Below are 26240 nucleotides of genomic sequence, written 5' to 3'. Positions count from 1 at the left end.
TTTTCTGGGTCAAGAGCATAAGCTGTTAACCACTATGGTGTGGTCATTGAAGTTTCTGATCAACTGTACTAACTAATAAAGAGGTAAACCCCCTAATTGCCCACATAAGGAAATGGCAGCTCAGAGAGGTCAGGCTAATAAATCCCTCAAGGAGTGAATCGATTCTAAGCTTTCTGATTGTGGGCATACAATACCATTCACTCATAGGGTTCTACACACAGAGGGAGCCCCAGACTATCTTGCACTCAAAAGTAATGAAAATAAAATGTAAATCATGTGATAAAAATGGATTGGTATTTTGTGGAAAGACCATTAACTGAAAACCTCAAAATTTTATCACACTCCCTTTTTTCCAGAGATACTTTTACAATATTACTTTCCAAAAAGTGGCCATTTCAATCTAGGTTCTGCTACTCCTAGAAACTAAAGATTAAGAAGCTTAGTCAATTTTCCACTTAAGAAGTATGAACGAGGATCCAGTTTTGGTCTACTTGATTAATATTTCTGATTCAACCATTCCATTTCTAACCACAGCTATGTCTTATAGCAAGCATCCAGTGCACACATGATTAGAGATTTATTAAGTAATTAATAACAAAATATTGACTCAAAAAGTTGAGGAACATCTGATCAAAAGGAATAGAATATTTATGTAAAGGGAAGGAGCAGTAGTCCGTCCAATAGAGTACAGGATATGCATGAGATCATGGTAGGAGATGAGGCCTAAAAAAGTTAAATTAGATTTTGGGTTACAGAGTACATAGAATACCAAGCTAATGAGTTTAATTTTAAATCAGAGTGCAGTAGGGAGCTTCTTCATGCTTTTAAACTTTGGGGGTGATGCAATATAAGTGGTGGTTTGAAAGCTAATCCAAATAGGAATACGCAGAATTGACTAAGGAAGAAACAGATGGTAGAGAGAAACAAATATTACATCAGTCCGGTCAGAAGGAATACGCCTGGGATGAGAACAGGTGCTAAAAAAGTAGAAAGATATGCATATATGCAAGAATAAAGGTAGAATATGTCATTGCTGGCAACAGATAAAACATAAAGGAAAAGAGGAAAAAAAAGTTTGAAACATGGGAGACTCATGGCAAAATTAAAAGAAATGAGAAGGTCATAGACAATTATAGAATTTTCTGGTTTAGGAAATACTTGGGAATTAACTACTTACAACTTCAAATAGGGTGAAGGTCATTCCGGCATACAGGGGCTGTGATGTATTGCACAGCTAGATGGAGAGTCAGCTCCAGAGAAAGGAGTTTCAACCCACATTGTGCTTTAGACTAAAGACCACTTCCCCTCTTCTTGGGAAGAAGTGGGACAGTAGTTCAAAGACATCCAGGACAGAAGCAATCAGCTGGCATTTGTAGGTAAGCATAAGGCTGGAGGGACAGGAACAGACACTAAATGTTCACACCAAGAAAGAGCACATGAAATGTCACCTAGAGAAATGACCTGTGTACATTCAGGCAGAGCAAAAGACAGACATTTTTCTGTAAATACTACCAGTGAGGTTAGAAACAGAACGTCAGAGAAGCCAAGGGGGAAGTCTTCTAGGGATACAATAGATTCAAAGTGCTAGTTCAGCCACTAACAGCAGGAGAAAAATTGCACAGATACCTTAAGAAAACATTCTCACCATCAATAAAAATTCCTTGCAGATTTTACCATTTCCAACATATGTAAGAAAATGAGACACAGGATTCATATTTTTATAATCCACAACAAAATTAAGTTAATTAAATAATAACGTATATACTAACACAGCTTACTTCCTGGTCAAAAGAGAACTTTTTAAAATTCAAATAGTCATTATACTGAGGCATAGAAAATACATCAAATCCCTGCCTAAGCCATCCATGTGCAGCATTAGACGACTAAATTAGCAAAAAGTTTAACACACAGCTCAATGGAAAAATCTCTTTAAAATAACAAACATATTATTTTTATTTGAATGGAGACCTATTTTTCTTGGCCAACCTACAAAAATATGTTTCTCTTTCTCAAAGTTCAGGACATTAATGCCAAAGTCTCAGCCAAAGGTTTATAAAAGTATTAGTGAATTGGGTCTGTTTATGATTAAAATACAAAGTTCTCAGGAAAATTAGTCCCTCCAGGGACTTAAGATATGAGTAAGTCCAAAAGCCTAGATTTCTGCTGATATAATCTAACATTCTTTGCCCTCCCCTCAAACTTTCTCCAATTTAATCTGGAAGAGGCTCTTGAAAAGTAAAACATTCAATATGTGAGGAAAGATATACTATCTACGAAATTAGATACTCTTTATCAAAATGCTTGCTATAAAAACGTTTTAAGAGAAGAACATTTTTAGATACACAAATCACAGGCAGTTAGCCTGCTTACAATTACAAATGTATTCCATAAAAGTATGGTACACTTAGATGTAAACGTGACAGATATCTAATGCCACCCGAAGTTTGGTGACACTTCCCTGAGAAATAAAGGAAGCCCTGAGACAGAGATATGGGCCTTCCTCTCATTAAAGGGAAAGAACACCACAATTAAAAGGAAGCCTGGAAGTGCTCCAGTGGAAAAGGAGTAAGAAACTACTACACGCACTTTACTTCGGTTTCGGCAGAGGCATGTGTGTGGACAAGGTGATGGTTGCAGGACGCAGATGTCAGGAAAAGTCTCCTGAGCTGAGAGCCACCCAAGCTGACAGCAGAAGAACAGGACTTAGGACGAGAAAAGGGAAGAGTCGGCCAGCTTGTTCACGGGGCCTGTGATGTGATGCTCAAGAGAGGAGTCTGGATGCCAGAGCGAGTTCAGGAGAGAGACAGCAAGCAGCTCAGCAGGTCAGGGGAGGAAGGTCAGGAAGAGCCAACCATGAGAAAAACACCAGCATCAAAACTAACGTTTACTGGGTGTTTATGATGTGTTAGGGACCATTTTCAAAGTTTTACATGAATTGTCTCATCTAATCCTCATGATCCCCTGAAATACGTCTTAGAAAGTTATGAAACCTGATCTGAAGCTTAGAAACCTCAGGAATTTGCTCAGCATAACACATACTATGAAATTCCAACCCAGGTCACTTTGACTTTGAACAGCTAGCTGTTAACCACTTCAACCCTCACTGATGCTGAGGATGGTCAAAGCCCTGAAGGGTATTAATCTGGGTCTTTATCTCACATCACTCTGATGTTGTTGCAGGGACCCACGAGAGAGAGGATGGCAGCCTGAACATGGGAAGGAGAAAGGGGTGGAGTGCAATGAATAGGCTTTTGAGAGACATTTAGAAAGAGAATCTCCAGGACAGGAGGTCCAGTGACAAGGAATAGCAAAAGTGAGGAATGATACTCAAAATATCAAGGTTGGTCAATGATACAAGCAACAGGATCCTAAGCTATATTTTCCCTTTAATGAAAATAGGCTCAAGGTAACATAATAATCAGCACATTCATATGGCAACACATGCTTATATTTACACAAGACTTTTCTTGGAGAGACTTAGATTCTATATCAATTTTTGACAACTATAGCATTTAATAAATCAGAACTTTATCTATGTTTAAGATATAGAAAAACTGACATAAAGTATCCCAAACCATGCATCATGGAACGGTAAAAGGCCTTTTGAATAGGGACATACATTCCATCTTTCTAAGCACTTACATGTAGCTTCACAAATATCACCATGGTATCTGTAATTAATATAATATTTATTTTTACTGTGTGTGTGTACACCCATTTCTAGCCTACATATTGATGCTATGAATAAAAAATTTAAGACGGAAATCACTGCATTTATAGCTATCTCTGATACTTTCACTTGCAACTTCAGATGTCAACATCTTACTATCTTAATTTTCTGAATACCAGGGAGAGAGAAATTTGGAAACAACAAGAATAACCTAAACCAGTTGCTTTGCAGAGTAAACTAATCAGTACATCCAGAGATAGTTCTGATCAACCAGGACTTCATGAACACTCATCTAAGCCCTTAAATGGTGGAACGATGAAAGAGAGAAAGGATGCCTGGTCCTAACAAGTGACAAAAGAATAAGGATTTAAATTGTCAATAATCTTTCATGTAATGAGAAAGGGTATAAATGACACACTATATCTGTTGGCCAAAATTCTCAAACCCTCACACAGACCAATTCTGCCAAAATAAATCTTTTATCTCAAGAAGATGAGCCTTCAGTGAATTCCAGCAATCAAGGACAACACAGCATATTAAGTTTGGGAAGGAGCTGAAATCTTTAAAACAGAGTTTTATCTTAATATACATAGTGTAAAGCATAATGGAAAAAATGTTAACATAGAAATAAGTTACAACAGCACTTCACCTTGGGGTACGTTAAAGGGAGAAAACACTATTGATTCCAATCTTACAGAATTTGTGTGTACAAGTTAGTATTCGTAATCGATCATAAAACTTGCACCTTTCAAGAAGCATTTAGTGAGGCACCCATTTAAAAAATACTTGTCCTTTCCTGTCCCATCAATGAACTCATTTGCATTCTAGCAAATTACACAAATAAGAACAATTATAGAATAGTTCTTAAATAAGAGAAGAGAGGGGAGAGGAAGTAAACATGGGGAGATAGTGAGGGGAGAGTATATGGTAAAACTAATTCATAATAGAAAAGCACATATTAAATATCTAAGATCTAAAATATGAAAAGAGGGGCGCCTGGGTGGCTCAGTTGGTTAAGTGTCTGATTCTTGATTTTGGCTCAAGTCATGATCTCACAGTTCGTGAGATGAAGCCCCACATCAGGCTCTGGGCTGACAGCATGGAGGCTGCTTGGGATTCTCTCTCCCTCTGTCTCTGTCCCTTCCCTGTGCTCATGAGCACTCGTGCTCGCTCACTCTCTCTCTCTCTCTCTCAAAATAAATAAACATTTAAAAACCTTCATTTAAAAAAATAAGATATGAAAAGAATGCACAAGTTATATCAACAGTGACAAAATCCTTCAGAAAATCTAATTTATGTAAATCTTATGATTTAACATTAACAAAAATGTTATTTAGAAGCTTCTGAGAGAACTGAAGAAAAACATTTTAAAATTTAGTTATCAATTTTCCTATAAGATTATTGCAGCAAATTTATTAATATGTTATACTCAACATATTACAAATACATATACAACAATGTAATTACAAATACATATACAACAATGACAAATAATTTTAATAAACATTTATCACTTAAAATGTATTTTTGTAGGTTTTGAACATTTCCCTATATCCAAAGTCTGAGAGTACTCACTCAACCCCCAAAAAACTGGGGGAGGGGGAATGTTAGGGGGAGAAAAAAGTTACAGAAATTAAAGTTAAGTAAGAAAGTAAACATTGACCAGAAAGAAGAGAGCAGCTGAGACATTGCTGGTTAATTTACTTCTGAGCAAATTGTAAATGTGTGGACTCAATTCTCTAAAAGAGCAACCAGAATTCCATCCACTCCCAAACTTTTCCTTTTCATTAGAGAAGAGAGAGAATTGAATGGACTGGCTCCCTGACAGGAGAGGAAGCCCTTTTTCAGCTCTATGCTGGCCAACCGTGTCAACAGCCTTCTGCTTTAGAGAATGTGTTAAGGGAACTATTTAAAAGCATGTCTAGTCACTTTAAGAGATATCACAGAACATCATGTTGCAATGTGAAGTGACAGAATGAATGGGGATCTCTTGGGCATTCATTACTGGTGGGAGTGTAACTTGGCCCAACATCTACTGATATCAGTTTGGAAATAGCCATCAAAATTACAAACGCATATACTCTTGTATAAATGCACAAATGTGCTATTTCATCTTTGGCATCTACCCAAGTGATACTCAATGCAAAATGGCTTATATACAAAGATTTTCCACTACAGTATTGTTTGTAACAGCAAAGACAGTAAACAATCTACATGCTCATCAGCAATGGCCCATCTATACAAAGGAAGATTATTAAACTGTTTCAAATATAGACACTTTTAATGTTCTAGTATGGAAAGACTGCCAACCCATATTAAGCAAAAAAGATCAAAGCACAGAGCACCTGCGTAGCTCAGTAGGCTAAGCATATGACTCTTGGTTTCAAATCAGGTCATAATCTCATGGCTTTATAGGTTTGAGTCCTGCATCTGGCTCTGTGCCGACAGCGCAAAGCCTGCTTGGGGTTCTCTCTCTCCCTCTCTCTCTCTGCCCCTCCCCAACTTATGCTGTCTCTGTCTCTCTCAAAATAAATAAACTTTAAAAAACTAAAGCACAGAATGTGGTAGATAGTGTTTATATAAATATGTGAAAGGAGAATAAATTTTCACATTTTCTTACAAAAGAATGGTACTACTTGAAAGGATCCACGAGAAACTAGTAACAGTGGTTACACCGCAGAGGAGCACGAGGGACTGGAAAGCACTATTTTGTGTATCCACAGGAAACGTCTGAATCTAGAACTATGAATATATGACTTTTGCAAAAATCAAATAAGTAACATTTTCTAAAAAGGAAGAAGGAAAAAAAAATCATGTTACCAAATTCATCCCCATACAATCCATTGAGTTACACTGTCTTCCAAAGTAACAGGGAAGACCCTCTAATTCTAAATGCTCATCTCATTTAGATGTCTAATGAGCCCTGAGGATAGGAATGAGCAAGGACAGCTATCACCATCAACTTAAAACCAATTAAATTCTCTACAAGCCTGTGTAGGGTTGTCTTCCTATCAGGATCAATTCCTTTAACTAAAAAACTTTTTGTGTAATTCCATCAGAAACAAAGGATATTTCTTCTGTCTTTGAAACTAATTTCTAAAATTCAATTTCATTTCAAATATCTAATTCTATCCAATGTTCATTAAAAGAGAAGTTTTAGTATGAGAAGTGAATGAGAAAAATAATATCAAAAAGCTACAGACTAGGTACAAGAGGCTAATGGTAGATCAGAATTTATCATATCCATACTTTATATACATGTGAGAAAAAAACTCCATTTTTCCTAGAATAAGTAAATTTATCTCTAAAAGAAAATTAAATTTTGCCAGCTAGGGGTCCTATAATAATGGTATAACTCACATTCATTCTAATGAAAATGAAAAACCTCGAACTTTAAAAAAAAATTTTAAAGAGCAAAAAAAAAAAAAAAACAGCTCTCAAACAAATGATATAAACACATTCAGAAGAGAATATTAACTTATTACTTTCAACTCAACTGCTTATAAACTATTAAATATAATCAAATGGTTTGTTCAAATATTGTTTTCAAATTAAGTGGAAAATTTGTCACTTCAGTTATGAACACAAAGAGTAATTTAATATTTTCTGATAATTCAATATTTTTGGTTTGTTCAAATATTGTTTTCAAATTAAGTGGAAAATTTGTCACTTCAGTTATGAACACAAAGAGTAATTTAATATTTTCTGATAATTCAATATTTTTGGAACTAATAGAATTGACGGCTATGTCAGGCCCATAACAGCATTCTGGGAGGCCTTTTCTTTCCTGTGTCTCACTAAGGCTCACTGAAGTCACGGTGGATCTTACCCTCTACTACCACCACCTCGTCTAGAGAGCCTTAAGACACTCAGGTGTCTACCCAGGGCTGCTGTACTCAAATCTAATTCAGCAGAAATCATTAAGACACAGCCAGCCTGTTGGTAACAGCCTGATAGTGCTCACCTTTTACCACTTAAATCCATGTTCAATTACAAGACATTCTCAGAGAAAGATCAGAAGTGATTAAATAAATTGGGGATAAGGAAGGCTGTGCTCTCCATCATATTATCAAGTTCTCTGAAGTAGGAACATTGCTTGACTGAGCTTCGAATTCCCCCCCCCCCATTTCTTAGTCCTTCAGTCTGAAAGAATTTTCTAGTCTTTTTGCCATGTGTCGATGCTAAGTGACAAGCAATGATGGAATCAAACAACGACTCAAAAGTCTGACTGTTCTTATAAGGTTCACATATGTATATGTCTTAATATTTAGCAGGTTTTCTTCAATTTACTTATAATCTGCAATTTTTAGCTCATAATTAATGAAAATCACAATACTGTATCAAATGACATTATAAAACCTAGACCACCTAACAACGAATCTATCCATAATACAGGGTATCAGAAAAGGTGAGGCCATTATAAACTTTTTATTTGCAATTTGTTGCAACACTTATTCACCCAAATGTGCATCAAGGCTTACTAAGAGCTCCAAACAAAAGTAAACAAGACAATGCCTGTGCCATTTCGGTGCATAGAAACAGTCATAAACATTCTAAAGAATAGTGAGAGAGAAAACAATAATGAAGGCAGCAGGCATGTCACTCTCTTTCAAAGATGGGGACTAGGGTGACCTGACACATGAAAGATGAGAAGGAACCAAATCTGTGAATTGGGAGGGCCAGCAAGCCAGAGGCCTGTGGGGAAGAGGTGTGTGAACTGAGCATATATTTGCTAATGGGAAAGATGAAGCACAGTCATGACTGCATAAAGAGGAGTTGGATAAAACAGCAAAGTCCTAAGACTGAGAAGAGACAACAGACAGAGGACAGGTGAAAACGGGCAGCTTTTGAGAGGCCTGGGAACCTCCTCCCAGGCACGAGGAGGGAGATTTGTAAAAGGTAGTGGGGAGGTGAGTACTATTGCTTCTATTTTCCCAGGGGCATGTGACGCTAAATCGTAGGAGGGCCGGTTAATGAATTACTTCGGAGAATTAAAGAGATGACCAAAGGTAGGAAGAGACATTATGCTTCTGCAAAGGGTTTAACTTGATTCCAATTGATATTGACTTTGCAATTTTATCTTAGAATCTAGAACTATGGTATTTGTACAAAAAGAAAAACTCCTCAGTTTTCCAATCTTATGAAGTTTGATTTATCAAAAATAAAAATATTTCAAAAGCTGTATGTTTTTACTGTGATGAAACCCAAAAGGCCACCCTAAACTCCCCTCCCATACAATCAGGGGTATGTTGTGAAAACGTGTTTCTTTTCAGTGCTTTAATTTCCTTAGAATTTGTTGGATATTAAAGAAAACTCACAAGTCTTCTTTCAGCCACAAAGCAGAGAAAAAAATGGATCACAGGTACACAGACCCAATGAAAATACTATGGGGCACATATTACCAGACCTCAGTGGGGGGACTAAGAACATAAAACCATTGGGCAAAATGGTTTAGCACTTAAAATAGCAATTTTTCAGGACGATTTCAGAACCATTCTGAAGGACTGATTAAAGAAAAAAAAAATCCCTACCTAGATCATAACAGTCCAAAATTAAACACGGCTTATGAGTGATGCCATTTGTATAGGCAGGCTTTAGGAAACAGGTAGTGAAAACAACATACTGTAAACTGAAAATGTTAACGTAATTTCTTAACCAGTATTTCTGAAAGAATAGCAGTTCCACTGTTCATTGAACACAGAAATAAAGACCAAATTTTCAAAAGCGAATGACATACAGATTTGTGGGAATAAAGTGCATCAGAGTATAAAGCATGCATTCTTTCCATCGTCATACTGAATCGCATAGCTCACAACAAAATTCTTTCAGACCACCTGCGATGAAAATATGAAAAGGCACCTGAGTGTCATAGCTAAAAATGAAAATGTATCTTTATCCAGAGTGCATGCTCTAAACATCTGGTCCTGGCAGCTGTATTCACAGGCGAGAAAATCATCAGCTACCAGCAGATTCCCCATGAAGGTTAATCCACCTACCACCAAAGATGTTTCACTGGGTAGAATTTCTGTCTCACTTCCCTGCTGCTTGCAGGCTTTTAGCTCCATAGGCCAAACAAGCAATAAATAGGGCCAGGCATAAAGGGACAGGTGAATTGATGAGGACCCTCTAAACTGCACAACACATTCCAAAAGCCAGTGAGTCAAACAGTGCCTTCCTGACTCCATTCACATGACAGAGGGACGGAGATGCTTAGCAAGTGGCCAAGCAGAAGCCCTTGTAAGACACTTAGCATTCTTAAATGGTATTCTTAGATTTAATTGTATTTAAACCACACGTGCTTGCCAAAAGCAAAAGGGAATATAAAAAATGGACACAGACACAGAGATTAGCGCTAATGTCATTTTTGTGTCAGATTATGTTCTTCAGAAAAGAACCAGAGATGATTTAAAAAGATTAAATTTTATTTTAATTCTGATAAGATGCCATAGAAGCAAGAATCCAGTTCTAAAAGGCTGATGGGAGCATTAGAAATACACGAGGGACGAAAATGAACCAGCCCACCATACCAAAGGGCACTTCCAATATGCAAGGAGAAAATGCAAGGAAAAAATGGTCACTCCATACCAGAGAGAATTATTGAGGTGTAACCAGTAAGTCTATTCTTACCTAAAATAAAGATGGGGGGAAAGTAACATCTAACAAGTGCCTACGATACACCAGAAACTGGATCTCCATTTTACATGTTCCATGTCACTTAGTCTTCATACACAGAGCCAGTTATCTGCCAAATGGGTACCATTTTCTCCATTTTGCACACATTGAAAATGAAGTTTGCTGAGATCATACAACCTAAGGCCACACCACTGGTGAGTTATGGGTCAGACAAGAGGACCCACTCACGGGAGGGGCAGGTTTCCTGTCCTGAACACATGCTCTGCAAGCTCATGGTGTCTTTTTGCCACTAAATATATCTAAAGGTAAAATGCTACTTATCACTTGGACAAGAAAAGAGCATCCAAAGTGGTCCTGATTGTGGGTGACAAGGCTCCTCAGGAAATTAATGTGTCCTTCTCAGAAGAACGTCTATCAGGGTCCCTGTGCTCTAGTCCTGTTCTTCTACTCGATAATTCCTATTCACAGTTCTTTGATAATAAAGCTAGACATTATGAAGGGCTGATGGAAAATAAAACATCACATACATGCAGGATGCTTCCATCATGTTTTAAAACACAAATAATTTTAAGATATGTATTATAATAATCAGCTTATTATTAAAGCACAAAATCTTTTGGCATTAATATAGCCAGGTGACATGAAAACTTTTTTCCAAGGTTGTTTTGGTTTTATTTTTAACATTATTGTGAACATGACAGGTTTCTGCTATAAGGAAAATCTCTGGCATTTTATAATGAAACTTAAATTTAATTTTAAAGCAATCTTAATGTTTTTAGTTTCTACATTTGCTGTTGTTGAGGTAAACACAATTATGTTTGCTTCTGCCCAAGTTCTGCAGAAGTTTATCAATTAGGAAATAATATAAATAAATTCCCTTCCTTTTAATAGAGAACTATAGAAGTTTAGAATTTGGAGGCAGAGGGCTTTGATTATCTTTATCCAGATAACCCTAGCAGTCACTTGGTTTCTCAGTGTTTATGGGCTAAAGAATTAAATAAACACACACACACACACACACACACACACACACACACACACTCCAGGACCTGGGTTCTAGGCAGCACCAGAACCTAACCTTAGGTCCCATGAGGAGGCAGATGCCAGGAGACCCTGCACGTGTCCCCATTAGAATTTCTAGAGCTCTTCCATGTTTTAACAAGATGACCCCGTGGCCAGTTCACTGACTGGTTTGCAGCTGTTGTAATCAGATTTCAAAGGAAGCCATCTCCTAATTTTGTAAAAAAAAAAAAAAAAAAAAAAAAAAAAGGATGATCATTTCACATTTGGAAACTGACTACTTATGTCATCTGGATGGTTCTAAGGTGTCAGTGAAATGAGTTTGTTTGTTTGTTTCCATTTAGAAAAGGCTATTAAGCACTTGGAAAAGGATCTTCCCTTATGCAGGCAGATCAGAGGAAAAACCAACTTCGATGAGAGGTATGGAAGCAGGACCCACAACCTGATCATCCCAGACCCTCATCATCGTATCACTCCAAGGTAACATAAACAACACCTAGTACCACAATTACTTATTGACAAGCTTACTCATTTTTTTTTAAGCCACCCACTCTTGTGTAAAATCTGGATAAGCTTAAAATGTTTCTTCACTACTGTATGTCCACTCACATGCAAAATAGGCTCGAAGTTTTAAAATTTATTATTGCCCTAGATCTTCTAAAATTTGGCCTTAATCATAAATTATAATAAAAAGCAAAAATGAAACACGTTCCTAGAAACTTACCTTTTCCATGACTTGCGAATGTATTCATTCTGTATCATGTGAATAGTTATAAAGAGCAAATTTTTTCAAAAGTTTAAAAAGTATCAGAATAAGCAATGCTGAACTATTCTTTTTTAAAAATAAGACAAAAGGAATTTCTTCTCGAGCATTATTTTATTTAAATATGTTTTCTATTTAGAAGTGCCAGGCTGGCTCAGTAGAACATGTGACTCTTGACCTCAGGGTCATGAGTTCATGCCCTACATTGGATACCAAACTTAATTAAAAAAATAAATAAAATTTAAAAATAGGAAAAAATATGTTTTCTATTTAACATTCAGATATTTTCTATTTCTCATATCTAGGACTCAACTCAGACCAATGTAAAAACAGACACCATCCCTACATGAGTCACCTTCGTGTCAGAAGGAATAAATATCAGAAGTCAGGGATGTTCTGTTCCTCATGAAAAAATCTGAAATGAAAGCATCATGGCTGTAGATGGTGACAAAAGTGCATAATATGAGAAGAAAAGGCACTGTCAGTCTTCCTTAAACTGATGGCTTTGAGATTCTGAGACAACACGGAAGGATGGGGACAGGGAGACCAGGGTACAAAGGAGAAGGTGGAGCACAGTCATTGTCACACGTGAACTATGTCATCACCAAGCATTTAAGGTAGTTTTCCTCACAGTTTGCCTCCTCTGGTATAATATGCCAATTAGACAAAGTTTTTGCTTGATGGAAAAAACCCTAAAACACGGACTTTTCTCTAAAGGTCAGGGCAGCCATTCCCTTACAACAGAGCTTAAGTGGCGGCTGGAATGTGCCTTGCACCTCCTTGCTATTTCTGTTAATTGGCTTCAGGCCTGTTCACCAAGTCAGGGTAGTGAAAATGGCAGGCTCCCAATTAGGTTAAATTTCCCTTAGGTCCCTCTACTTTCAGGCCTTAAATTCTTCCAATAATGTATTGTAAAGTTCCTGCCTCCTCTTTTGTGGAATTTATTAGTTGCAATAAACTGTAGGGATAGAAGAACAAAGTCAGCTTATGATCTATTATCTGCCAATATTAAAATATAGTTACAAAGAGTCAAGGAAATGGTAATGATTAAAAGGAATTCAGATTCTTCAAGCATAGCCAAACATCAAAACTAAGGCTTTTGTTGATTTTTTTTATTGTTGTTCCTTGGGTCTCAGAGTCAAAATTTCAGAAGCATGAAAACTTTTTTCAAGGCAATACAACAACAACCCATTTAGTGTTGAAATCCTTTGTGCCTCTTCTGAGATTTCAGAAAAAGTAAGTCCCAAGATTCTATAAGAAAATGATGCTCTTTGAAAGATACACAGTCTGAGATACACCTTCTGAGAGGAACCTGATTCAAGTACAGGCTATTCTCAATTAGTCACTGAAAAGCAGGACTTCTGTTTCTGGAAATCATGCTAAGCTTGACTCCAGGAGCTTCCTGGTGCAGAGTTCTAATAAGACGCACACCCTACCTTTGATTATATGATTGTAACTTACCAATATTCTAAGAGAGTGAAAGATTCAATATCCCTTTATATAGGATCAATCTCACAAAAAGAAAGACACAGCTTCCAGAGGTGCCTACTAGCTCAGCATTTTAAAACACTCCCTTGTGCTTTTCATGTCTACAGTTTATTCCCACTGGCAAAACGGACGTGGTCATAATTGCCTTCAAAAAGCAGAGATAATGAGAGATGAGCAATCTAGGAGGAAATAGAGCAAAAACAAAACCACTGAAGGCATATAAAATCTAGAACTCTGTTCACCTCTCAGTCCAGATGGCATAATTCATGGTAGATATTTCCACCCCGGTGATCCCAAACGGTAAAGGCAGGGGGTTGATTTGTGTGTTTTACCATATAAAACATTCTTTTCTCTGTGTAATGCTTGTCTGTTATTATATTTTTAATGGCAAAAACTAACGAGAAAACAAGCCACAGAAGAGACATCAGGCCATTAAAGTCAGACGACTCATGTGGAACTGTTAAAAAATAAATTCACAATTAAATGAGACTATCTGGACTAGATTTACAGTGTGTCCAGCATAACCTATTAGTCCTCTCCTGCCCACACAATTGTACTTACTTTTAAGAAAACTTTTAATATGTATTTTGTGTTGTCTTTGCTGTTCTTATCCAGTTAAAATAGATTTCAGTCTAATTAATTTTCCTGCTGATGTGAAATGGCCAAATTTAGTGAATGGATCATCATTTTTTATTTTTTTTTTATTTTTATATTTTTTTTAATTTTTTTTTCAACGTTTATTTATTTTTGGGACAGAGAGAGACAGAGCATGAACGGGGGAGGGGCAGAGAGAGAGGGAGACACAGAATCGGAAACAGGCTCCAGGCTCTGAGCCATCAGCCCAGAGCCCGACGCGGGGCTCGAACTCACGGACCGCGAGATCGTGACCTGGCTGAAGTCGGACGCTTAACCGACTGCGCCACCCAGGCGCCCCGGATCATCATTTTTTAAATGTAAGCCAAGGAAGATGATGTTTTCAGGCTCAGGCATCAATTAGCTAATATCATTTACATTAAACTACATAGACTAAGGAAGTACTCAATTTTTTAAAAGCCTGCTTATTGTGGAAAAACTGCTTCAAATAACTTCAACAGAAGAAAATCAAGCCTTGGTCTTTTGAGAAAAAAACTCTGTGGCTTCTCAATGCAACTATTTTGCGTAAAAAGAAACTATTTTATACCAAAATTACAATGAAAAGCTATACTACTTCCTTAAAAACAGGTCTACAACCACAATGGTAAAAGTTACATTATTAGAATATAATTAAATATATCATACTTTAGAAACTCTGGACTGCCATTTTTTTCTCCTAATCCTGTAATAAAAATAGTCATATTTAGCATATTTAGCTAACTATATGTCCTTTCTTGCTTTAATGGGACCCTGACTATATTCAGTGATCAGCAACTGCGTTTCAGGAAGACAAACCACCATACCCACACCCCCAGCTCCAGATCAAGCTCACCTAGTCTAAACCAACAACTCCCTTCAGTTTAGAAATAGACAAGCAATTCATACAAGGCTAGACAACAAAACATGAAAGGTATCTGTTTGGGTGGGGGGAGGGGCTTGTGGGAAAGGTGTATTTGCTTTCAAAAAGAGCCATGCAGAATAAAAAGGAACTGTTCCTCTTCTTCCATGCAAGCATGTGATGGCTGAGGCTCTACAGGAAAGGACAGATTGGAGCACACAGCCAAGGAGGCACTGTGTAGTGCTCCCAGAAAATGGAGAATCTGGATCCCCAATGAGGTTCCCCTGAATTCCCAACTGGCCTTTCCTCCAGATTTCTTATTAAATGAAAAATGAGTATCTTCTTCTTATACAATCGAGACTTTCTGTTCTTGGCAGCCAATTTTTTTCTCTAACAAGTGCATTAACACCCAGTGTTTATGGCTACCAAGCAGATATGATTCTAACCCCTTGGCAGGTATAACATCAGTGGATATAGCAGGTTCTAGGATTATACCCATTCAATAAATGAGTATACCAGGTCATTTATGGTAAATAGCTGGCAACCAGCGAGTCTGACTCCAGGCCCAGGCTAAACTATCTAATTCTTTAAAATATTTACTTCAAAGAGAAAATGTAATAATGACAACAATTAGTTTAAAATCTGTTTAAGAAAAGAATGTTTTTCCTAAGTAGAGCTTCCGTGGTTTTTTAATTATTTAAAATTATTTCCATCGCACAATGCTTATATTCTAATATTTACGGTATGATAAAAATCAGCACGTTTGCGTTACCATCCATTGTTTCAAAGGCAAACTGGACTTTTGTACTATTTCATATTCAAACACACCCCCACACACACAAAATTATTTTAGGAGGCTTCAAACATACACTAAGATGAATTAAGTAAAACATTTCAGATTTCTTTCCAATGTCATCATTAATCTAAATTGAAAAACAGCTATTCCAGTATCTAGGCAACAGAATTATTAACAATTTTAGAAATTATTGAAACAAAACATTCTCTGAGCACTCACCTAGTCTTCCATCTATATGAACTTTTTAGAGAAAATAAGTGACAAAGTAACGAAATAAGTATTTTTTGTTTTGTTGTTGTTATTTTTCAAGTAGCTTCCACACCTAGCACGGAGCCCAATGTGGGGCTTGAATTCGTGACCCTGAGACCAAGACCTGAGCTGATCAAGAGTCGAATGCTTAACCAACTGAGACACCCAGGCACCACAGTTAGTGTGTCCTTAACATAAAAAATTATTAAAACTACAAGGAAAACACTAGGATTTCCAAGAAAACACTATGACTAACAATAAAGAATTAAGACTTTATACAACAACACTATAAAATTTATGTTTTACACTTCAAAACTTACCGGATAAATTCTCAGTCTTCATATGAAGTGTCTTAACAGTGATTGTTTATTGCCAGGATAGGAACCAGTTATTATATTGAGTGATAAACAATTCTGATTTCAGGAACTATAGATGGCTATACTGTGGAGTAAACTGAGCAACTCTAAAACCTTACAAACCTAAAATAGTTTATTGATATTTATGAAAGGGTCAAGTCCCTGAACCTTACAAAACAATCTAAATTCTGAAATGCCACTATAGCATATTTCTCTTCTAAAGTGAAGTCAGGTAAAACAGAACATTTTAATTTGCCTCCTCAGGTCCTTTGACTTATTGCCTATCAAATAAACAGAAGAACCTATAAGTGGTCTTGAAAGTCAACTCATAAACTGTACTGTTCACTGCCAAATGTCTGTGTCTCAACAACATAACAAACTCTGAAATCAGGATACTCCAGAATCTATGGCAAATATTTGTAACCACTTATGAGAAATCTTTGACTGGGGACCACCACAGAAATAGTCTACAATTATGTTACACAAACTCTGACATACAGCCTGGAATTTAACTAAAGTTTATTAGAATAATTTACCTTTAATCATCATTGTGATGCAGGGAAACATCTTTTGGAGTATGGGCCAGGAAGTTAGGTCTATGACACACATAGAAGGATTAATTTATGTTACCTGTTCTTGCTTCTCCAGCCACTTGTCCACCATTGGGTGACTGGCACTCAGAGATGACCGAGCATTGTCTCTCTGAAATTGGTGCGACCAGTTACTAGTATCCCGTGGAAGGCTTCTGTAGTTTTCATCTTTCTATTCAAAAAGAAACAAAAAGGTGTCTTGTAAAAAACCAGACCTTGCAAATTAATGATGTACTTGGGTTTTTCAAAAGTAGCAGAAAACTGATACTGCATGTTTAAAATATTTTTTCTGAGTCTATACAAAATAGTTGACTGAGGACATTTCACTCAGATTAGACCTCATGAATATAGTCATATGTCTAGGATGAGGGAGTCTAATGACTCTAGCAGGGAAGGAAGCCACACACATATGCACACAATAAACGAAACAATAGACCTTGTACTCCCTCCCAAATCAATCTCCCCAGGCCAACCAATTACATGCACCAGAAAATGAAAAGTATTTCTCTCCAAGATTCTTATGATCTCTCAATCATGGAATTTTCCTTTTGTCTTCTTTCTACTCTTACAATAATATTGGGAGATACTATCTATAATTCACCAAAAATGTTTAAAATAAGAAAGACTAATGAATTTGCTCCTTATTTAGATCCTTGTAGTTGTGTGACTTTGGGCACAAGACTTAAGATTCTCTGGACTGTTCTGTTACCTACTTCACAAGCTAGTTGTAAGCATTAATTTAAATATAAAGAAAAAAATTTATCTTAATACATGGTACATAATAGATACATAATAGTTTACCCTAACATGCATATGGCAAGTGAGGTCTTTACATAAAAACCTAGTTAGTTGATAAATATTTAATAGTCCCAAAGCAACCAAATGCTATTTAATTTTTGTTCTTTGAAACAATAACTTATAACAATTTGCTTTGGCTTTTGGACTGCAAAACAATTTCAATGTTCTAAAAAGAAATGAGAAGGCGAGGATAAGTCAGAGAAGTCAAACTTTTAGTTCAACGATTAAATCTAAATATCTCCTACAAGAACAAATTTAAATCTTAACCTCACTTTGACCTACTTACAGCAGTATCCCACTTTACGAGAAGTACCAAAATATCCTCCTTAATAACTTTGCTAAGGGTAATATGGCTGTATACATTATACACATGACTGATTCTTATCCTTCAATACTTAAGCCCTATGAGCAGCGAATCCATAGAAACAAAGAAGTGTAATACAATAGGTTGGCATTGTATAGACCTTAGCCAGAGACCAAGACGGTGTTCTCTGCTCCTTCATAAATTCCATCAGAGAACAAAGCTTAAAAATGAATTGATGGTGTTGGACCTATGCCAATACTACAGCATACGAAAAATCTTTTTAAACCTATAAATATTAACCAGTATAAACTTCAGTATGAAACTTTATAAGTCTTTCTTATTAATTAACCTACAAAAAATAAACTAAAAACTTGATAGCATTGAACACTAAGGGCAACTAATTTTTACTAGAAAAACTGTACAGGTCTGGTTACAGCAGTTCAAGAAAGTGGTAATGGAGCATAGAACTGCAAGCAAACGCGCGCGCACGCACACACACACACACACACACACACACACACACACAGAATGCTGCAAGATTAGGATCTTGCTCCGCCGCCAGGAATTAGGGACTCACCCTATTTACAGGAACATGGAAATGGTAAAATAAGTGGAGGACATAGACAAAATCTAAAGAAAAGAAAAAAGCAACTAAAGAAACCAAAGCTCACTGTATCTCCAAATACTAAGATCCCTGCCTTAAAACTTGGGCATGATAGTTTCAGAACAAAGCAAAATTATCTGACTTATAAGAAATTCAAGTAAGTCAGAGAGGGTAAATTTACCAATGACAGAATCGTAGATGTCCGCAAAGTGAAGAAGGATTAAGAGTCTGGAGAAACACAAATAAAATTTTGATATCAAGGATCTTGGGGCTGCTATCATGGACTAAAGACCTGGCTTCTCTATTCATTTTCCACCATTAGAGATGATTATTACACCAACCCTTTACTTTGAAAACGAATAATTAAATAGAAAGCGTTAAAAATCTATTCTGCCTTTTCAATAGGAACTATATTTCGGAGAAAGCAACAGTGCCAGTCGATGAGGGGAAGCTTGTCATTTCAGAAGAATGCCAAATAATGGAAACCGAATAATGAATACAATTAGAAAAATCACCGCATTCAGCCCCTAATGAAATAAGTTATTAATGAATGGATGCTAAAACCTGTTAGGTGAAGAGTTGATAGTGAGCTGCAAGTCTGCATAGTGACAAAATACCACTTGCAAAGGGAAAAATAGATCTTTAAAATGAAGAAACCGGATGATGCAAAATCCTCACTTTTTTGGTGTCCAGAAGCCTGTGTGTGACTGGGAACTTCCTTTTGATTCCTTTTGAATCTGCATCATTATTCTTCTTTACTGAAATGGCCCTTATTGACTCTACCTATGGTCTGCTCACTACTCCCTCCTTAGCCCAGCTCAAAAAGTGTCTAATTTCTAAACATCCCTCCCGACAACTTCTAGGCATGGGTCACCAACACTAAACTTTTTCCTGAATTCATGATCTAAATTTCCAATAGACCATCCCAAAGATGCCTCCAAATCAATAGATCCAAACTGAAACTCGCTTCCTCTCTCGATTCTGGCACTCTTCTGAAAAATATTCATCATGCTCTTCACTTCTTTCAATTTGTCTCTCATCTGAAATGAGTACAGCAGCCTTGTAACTGGAGGCTGGTCCCAGCCTTAGCCTCTCCAACAATGTTCTCTACACTTTCCACAGAGGATTTTTCTAAAATGTGTGTTCAACACATCACACACGGACAGACACTACAGGTAGACCAGAGGAACTTTCACACAATCACACTTGCTGTGCCACAGGTCTCCTCATCTTCACTTATGATCTTTCTGAACCTAGCTTCCCATAACATTTCTTCTGTGAAATTATCAGTGTTTAACACCCAATGCAACTGCTACTTTCTCCAAGAAGCATTCCCTGACTCTCTCTCAATAGAACTCATAATGTCATGCTTTTTGTTACCACTACATTCTAATTTTACTTCTAATTATAGTTCTAACTTATAATTTAGTTAATTTTTAGAATTGTTATTTCCACTATTACAGTGAAACCTAAACAGAAGATCACCATTCACCTTTAAACTCAAGCACTTAGCTCAGTAGCCTGTACCAACATGGAAGGCTTTTTCTTGGATATTTGTTATATGTCCTATTTTCACATGGTTCAGAATCCCAGACTTTTCAAAGAACATGTCTACAAGTTGTTTTAGAAACTGATAAGGGCATGCTTTCAAAAGGCATCATTTTCACTGAAATATAATAATTGTACTTTTAGGTTTACACTACAAGATATATACCACTGTTATAGGTCTATTTCAATTTAATGTCACACCTACAATATACAATATCTGTGGATAATATGATTACTTCCAATTGCATCTAAAAAGCAGTGTGACATTTCTCCTTTTACATCAATTATGATATGTAATTCATATAGCAGGCCACCACAAGGTAATCTTATTAAGGGAGATAAGGGCTAAAGATAAAAAAAAAAAAAATCTGTCCTTTTGAACTCCATCCGAAAATTTCCACAGTTTTATATTCATAAAATCAACTTTGAGTAGTTAATGGATAAGAAAAACAAACTTGATACTAACCTCTCATAATAAAAAAGTTTTTCTAATTCAATATTGTTATGGTAATGTCAATAATGAATTCAGACATTAATTTATAATGTATGAAAAAGTCCAGTTGAAGTAACCTTAGTCATGATCAAGAAACTGAAGAGTTTTTAAAATATATTAATCACTATGTAACATATATTTTACTTCGTTGATAGTATCATGCAGGTACTACCAGCATTTCACACATGTTCTCCTCACAATCCAGAACTTTGGATCAGGTTCATACAAAGATTATAGTCCTACAAAGTTGTGATTCTGTATTTACAATGTGATTGCACTAGTAAACATCAAAACACACAATATAATTTCTCCTTAACGATATATGCTTGGATATTCATGATTTCCATTGAAATGTACATAGTGCATACTATTTTCAGCTTAAAAACATTTATTTCAGTGTAAATGATTTTAAAAATCTGGTAGCCTGAACTACGTCTATGCAAGATTATCTATATGCTTCATGGATCAGACTCTAGTCAGCTACAAAAAAGTCAACATTTTCAAGTTAAGTGTATTTGTAAAATCTACATTTCCCAACCTAAAGGGAAAACCAAACCAACAAAATTTTTGCCATTAATATTTTTGCAACAAGTTAGAGCTGTATTTATAAAAACTTGCAGAATGTGACTTTAAATCTATTTCATTCTATGATCAAATTAGTGCCTCAAAAAAAAAAAAATTAATGCCTCCATTCCATACATTGGTGAACTTCAAAGCAAAAAACAGAAATCCTTCTCTTCAGACTTACAAAAATCAATCAGTAGGACCAACATACAAAATCCTAACGATTATTAAATTTGCTAATGACAAGAAATAACCTATTATAGTAAAGCCACTACTACCTTATCTAAAAATTTTTACAAGAAAAATACCATAAGGAATTACTCTCCCTTTTAATTACAATTTTAATCCTCCACTTATGAGGCTGTCCCAAACAGCCTCTCAGCTTTGCTTTCCCTCTTGCCAGAAAAAAACAGATGTTCCTACTGTGATCAGGGATTTTCCTTATCATCTAAATGTACTGCCATATCATCAGGTGTCAAAAAGCCACCCAGGCTGAGAAATGCATATTAATTTGCTACTCCCTGGTAGCAGTACCCTGGTTATGCAGTAAATCTCTTCCAGGGCAGAGAAAGTAACTGTCCTCTCTCCCCCAGCACCCCTCCCCAAGCCAATTACAATTCAATAAAGAGAAACCACACAGAACCCACCCAATGCCTTGGGGGTAGAAGCTTATTCCTGGCATACTAAGCTCCAACTCCAAGGCTTTATCTCTCAGAAACAGCCACTTAGCTGATGGTCAGATTCCTTGGCAAGCCTACATCCCATGTTGCTGAAATATGGGAATATTTCATGAACATTATAGAAGTAACGGATATTTCTATGTTAGCAAAAGAAACCCAACTACAGTTCCACTTTGTTTCAATGAAAAAACTCCAAATACCTTTTTAAAAATCATTAGGAATTGTGTCATATATTGACATACCAAACACTCAATGCATATAAATTTCTTTTTTGTACCTTCTATGCATCCTATGGATTCAAACAGTCCCATGCAGTTTTCAGATTTTAAATTTACAATTATTTTTCAAATCTGTAATTCTGCTCAAAGAGAATTCCATTTTCTGCTTTATCATTTTCCCAAGAAATGATACACATACACACACACAAAAGAAACCATTTTCAGGATGTCTAACCTGAAATTATGAGACAAGTGAAATTAGTAATTATGACAGGATTTTTTAATTACATGAAGCTTGCTAAAATCATCAGTAATCATATTGTTGATTCAATGTGGCAGACCCATTCTCAGTCTCTGGGGAGAGTTTACCTTGTGTGCCTCCTGATGGCTACACCAGAGCATAACCTTGGAAGCAATGCCAAGGCTAAAGCATAGCAGAAGATAACAACCATAAAATGGTCTATAAATAGGATTTTTCTCAATGTACTTTTCTGACCTTCAAATCATTCTCTAGATAATAAATGAGAAAGAGAGAAAAGAGACAGAGAGATGTGGGGTTGGGAATAAATTGACTCACACAAAATTTACAGATTCAATAACCAACTTGTAGATGAAGGCAGAAAATTTGGCAGTCCCTATCAATTTAAACCAACTACATGCCTGTGGAAAAACATTTTTTTAAATAAAGAACATAAGATTTTATTCCAAACACAGTATTATAACCACTTAGCCTAGACACATGGCTATTTTGAAGTGTAATGAACTGAAAAGGCATTATTTGAAATCCATGGTGACCAATATCCTACACGGAATGCCCCAATGTAGTTGAACTGAAGTCAAGCAATTCATCCCCTATTACCTAAACCCATATTACCTCTAATTCCTGTATATATAAATAAGCATAAATACTGGTACATAGATACATCCTACTTCCCTTTTGGATAATTGCTTACTTCCACATTCATAATCATTAATGAGAGCAGTGGAAGAGACCAAAAAAAAAGAGTATGTGTTTATAAACTTGCTCCTATTCCGAACAGAACTATGATAAGACAAAGAAGAAATTCAAACATCCATACATTTTTTGTCAAAATAAAATTCTATTAGTAGACTACGTATCGTTACTGATAGTATCATTACTGACACTAATTTACAAAAGTGTGGTACAATGTGTGACAAGAAACATTGGATTATACTACAACTTTTAAAAATTTAAAAACATTTATTAGAGCATCTCTGTGTCTCCAATTTCATTAAGTAATATATCTTTTATCTTAAATCTCTAATTTTCTTTCTAAGCTGAGTTAAATTTTGAACAGGAATTAGTAACAAAAATTGAAAATAATTTATCCAAGCAGATTTTCTTTTTATTAATGTACAAAATCAAATTTCCTATGATATACACCAAATTTTATTAGTTTTTTTTTTCTTTGAAATGTTAAAGGTACATCTTAAAACTCATTCTGACCTGAAAAATCTGAACTATAATTTATATCTTTTTCAGGATTTCTGACACATAGCTTCCAGATCATAGAATTACATTTAGATCAGTGGGACACTCAAAAATCCTCAATATGCTAGGGAAAAAAATTTATGTTTGGAACTCAATATAGAAAATACACATTTGAAAATTACAATTAATTTGCAAATAAGTTTCCTGTCACATAGTAAATCCTTCAGGTTGATAGGTTGACAAGATCACAGGTATGACGTTTTAGTTTCATTTCACAACCTGCAAATGGCCAGTGCCTTATTAACAGTCTTAATATCAGATAAGAAAAATAGCCCCCAGAACATGGATCTGCATTAGGCTATGGATCTGATATGAAAATGGGTTGGCCAAATAGGTCAAAGAGATGCAGGTTTTACAGCGGCCATGATGTCTCCAGGGGTGACCATGAGAGCACAGATTGCTCTTAAGCCACCAGATCTGTTCATGAAGCCGACAAGGAAATCTAAGAGGAAAAAGATCAGCAAACCTCAGCCTCTTACAGCCTGTTTATTTGAACCAATTTCTTCAATTGTTTTTATTTTAATCTATTTCCACAGTTCAGAATGCTATGAAAAACTTTAGATACAAAATCTGAAACCTGGAAGGAAAACGCAGAGAAGATCCAGCTTAACCTCTTACTATCTAGTAAAAGCAGACAGAGGTTGAGAGGAGTTACAACAAATGCTTGGTGGAGATGAGGAGGACTAACCAGTTCCCATGGTTATACCTACCCACTTTGCTGCCCAATTTCTGAGTAATGAGACTTCCAACCCTCATTCTTGATCTAACCGGGAACTGTAGTTTGCCTGGGTAATGATGGTAACTTCTGATATCTAGCCATTCCTACACAAGGATCCCATCCAAACAGAAAAGCATCTACTGAGTTCTTGTGTATAAACTAGGGGCAAAACCATTATATAATCTTGAATCACAACTTATATTTACATGAGAGATGGTCGACTCATTGATAAATACTGCATAGTCTTAGGAATAATCAAGAGTAAAATGTTTGCTTTAAAATGGTTTTAAATTAAAATGATCTCTTTCCAGGTATAACTGGGATTATCTCCTTTATATGATGAAAACATCTGTAAAAGCACAAGGAGAAGGTAGCCTAAGAGGATAGTTTAACTTTTTTCAAATATGAAAACATTATCTCCATATGAATTCTGAGGAACTAAAGAACAGAACTAAAAAGGGAAGCAGTAATAACAGGAGTTCCTGTTTCATTTCATGCACAACACTTCCTAAAAACCAACACAGCCACCTAATTGCCATACGGCCACAAGCATTCCACAATCAGCAAGTATAAGGAATAGAGAAAACAAGAGCACCATTTTTTACACTGTTCTTTCAACAAAGGCAAGTGGATGAGAACAAAATAAAATATAAATATTACAGATCAGGTAACATTTTGAAGAGCCTGGCTCATTTTCCAAAACTACAATAAAAATGAAGAGCAACAGTTGACTAATGCTGCTTGACTCTGAAAAACAAATTTAAATCCAAAACAATTTTAAAACATTTTAGGAAGTGCTACATATTTTTTTATTTTGACAGCAAAAAATACCTATTCAGATTTCATTTTCTTTCAAAGACATGTAACTTTAAACACTTATATCGCCAAACTAAAATTATAAATAACAATAGCATTTTGCATCAGGATCCATTTGTACAATACTAAGAGAAGAAGGGAGCAGATGCCAGGGGATGAAGGAGAGAAAGTAAAATACTTACAGTAGTTGCCCAATTCTAAAATATCTACAGTCTTACACATTTATCTAAATGTGTGATGTAAATCTTTTATATTTACCTAAATGATTTTCACCTTAATTTCAAAGAAATAACTAAAATTTGAAAATCGAGATACTTGTACCATATATAACTAGTCTACCAATGTAAATATTAGTACTTCTTATATTATCATAACTTCAATGAACTGGGTAGGTTAGCAGAACAAGTGAGTAAATTTCTGTGCAAGTCCCTAGGTGTAGTCGACAATCTGACTTTCTTAAAGTTTTCCCTTAATTGTGAAATTGTCTCCTCAGGTAAATCATCTCCACAGAGACATTTTTGAAACTGTAGAAAAACTAGTTTCACTTATCATAATCCCATCCTACTTAGGCTTCTCATACAATAATAATGACTTTTCTGGAGAATCATCTCCTCATGAAAAGCATTTAGCATAAAGAAATTGATAGCTCAAACTTCTAAACAATTAAGTCCTTCTGTCCAACTCCATCAGTGGAAAAAGCATGTTCTCTAAGCCAGATATTAATTGTCAATCAAACTATTTTTGTCTCCAAAGTATAACTGCAAATCATAACTTTAGAAAATGTGAGGGGCACCTGGGTGGCTCAGTTGGTTAAGTGTCCAACTTTGGCTCAGATCATGATCTTGTGGTTTGTGGGTTCGAGCCCATGTTGGGCTCTGTGTGGACAGCTCAGAGCCTGGAACCTGCTTCAGATTCTGTGTCTCCCTTTCTCTCTGCCCCCCCCCCCCC

The 26240-nt window shown here is 36.0% G+C and overlaps 1 protein-coding gene across 18 annotated transcripts in view; it reads right to left on the bottom strand.

The window, feature by feature from the left end:
* Window positions 1-26240, bottom strand: part of PARD3 (par-3 family cell polarity regulator) — a 565232-nt gene that overhangs the window by 324188 nt on the left and 214804 nt on the right. For all 18 annotated transcript variants that reach the window (XM_040451006.1, XM_040451017.1, XM_040451003.1 and 15 more), the window contains one exon: window positions 17077-17208. In XM_040451006.1, the coding sequence (XP_040306940.1) occupies window positions 17077-17208 (132 nt within the window). The remainder of the gene's footprint in view (window positions 1-17076; window positions 17209-26240) is intronic.

This window comes from Herpailurus yagouaroundi, unplaced genomic scaffold (assembly GCF_014898765.1).
Source record: "Herpailurus yagouaroundi ecotype Mexico unplaced genomic scaffold, PumYag 203, whole genome shotgun sequence".
Lineage (NCBI taxonomy): Eukaryota > Metazoa > Chordata > Mammalia > Carnivora > Felidae > Herpailurus > Herpailurus yagouaroundi.
The sequence above is the reverse complement of the archived record's forward strand: the minus strand, read 5'-3'. Positions and strand labels throughout refer to the sequence as shown.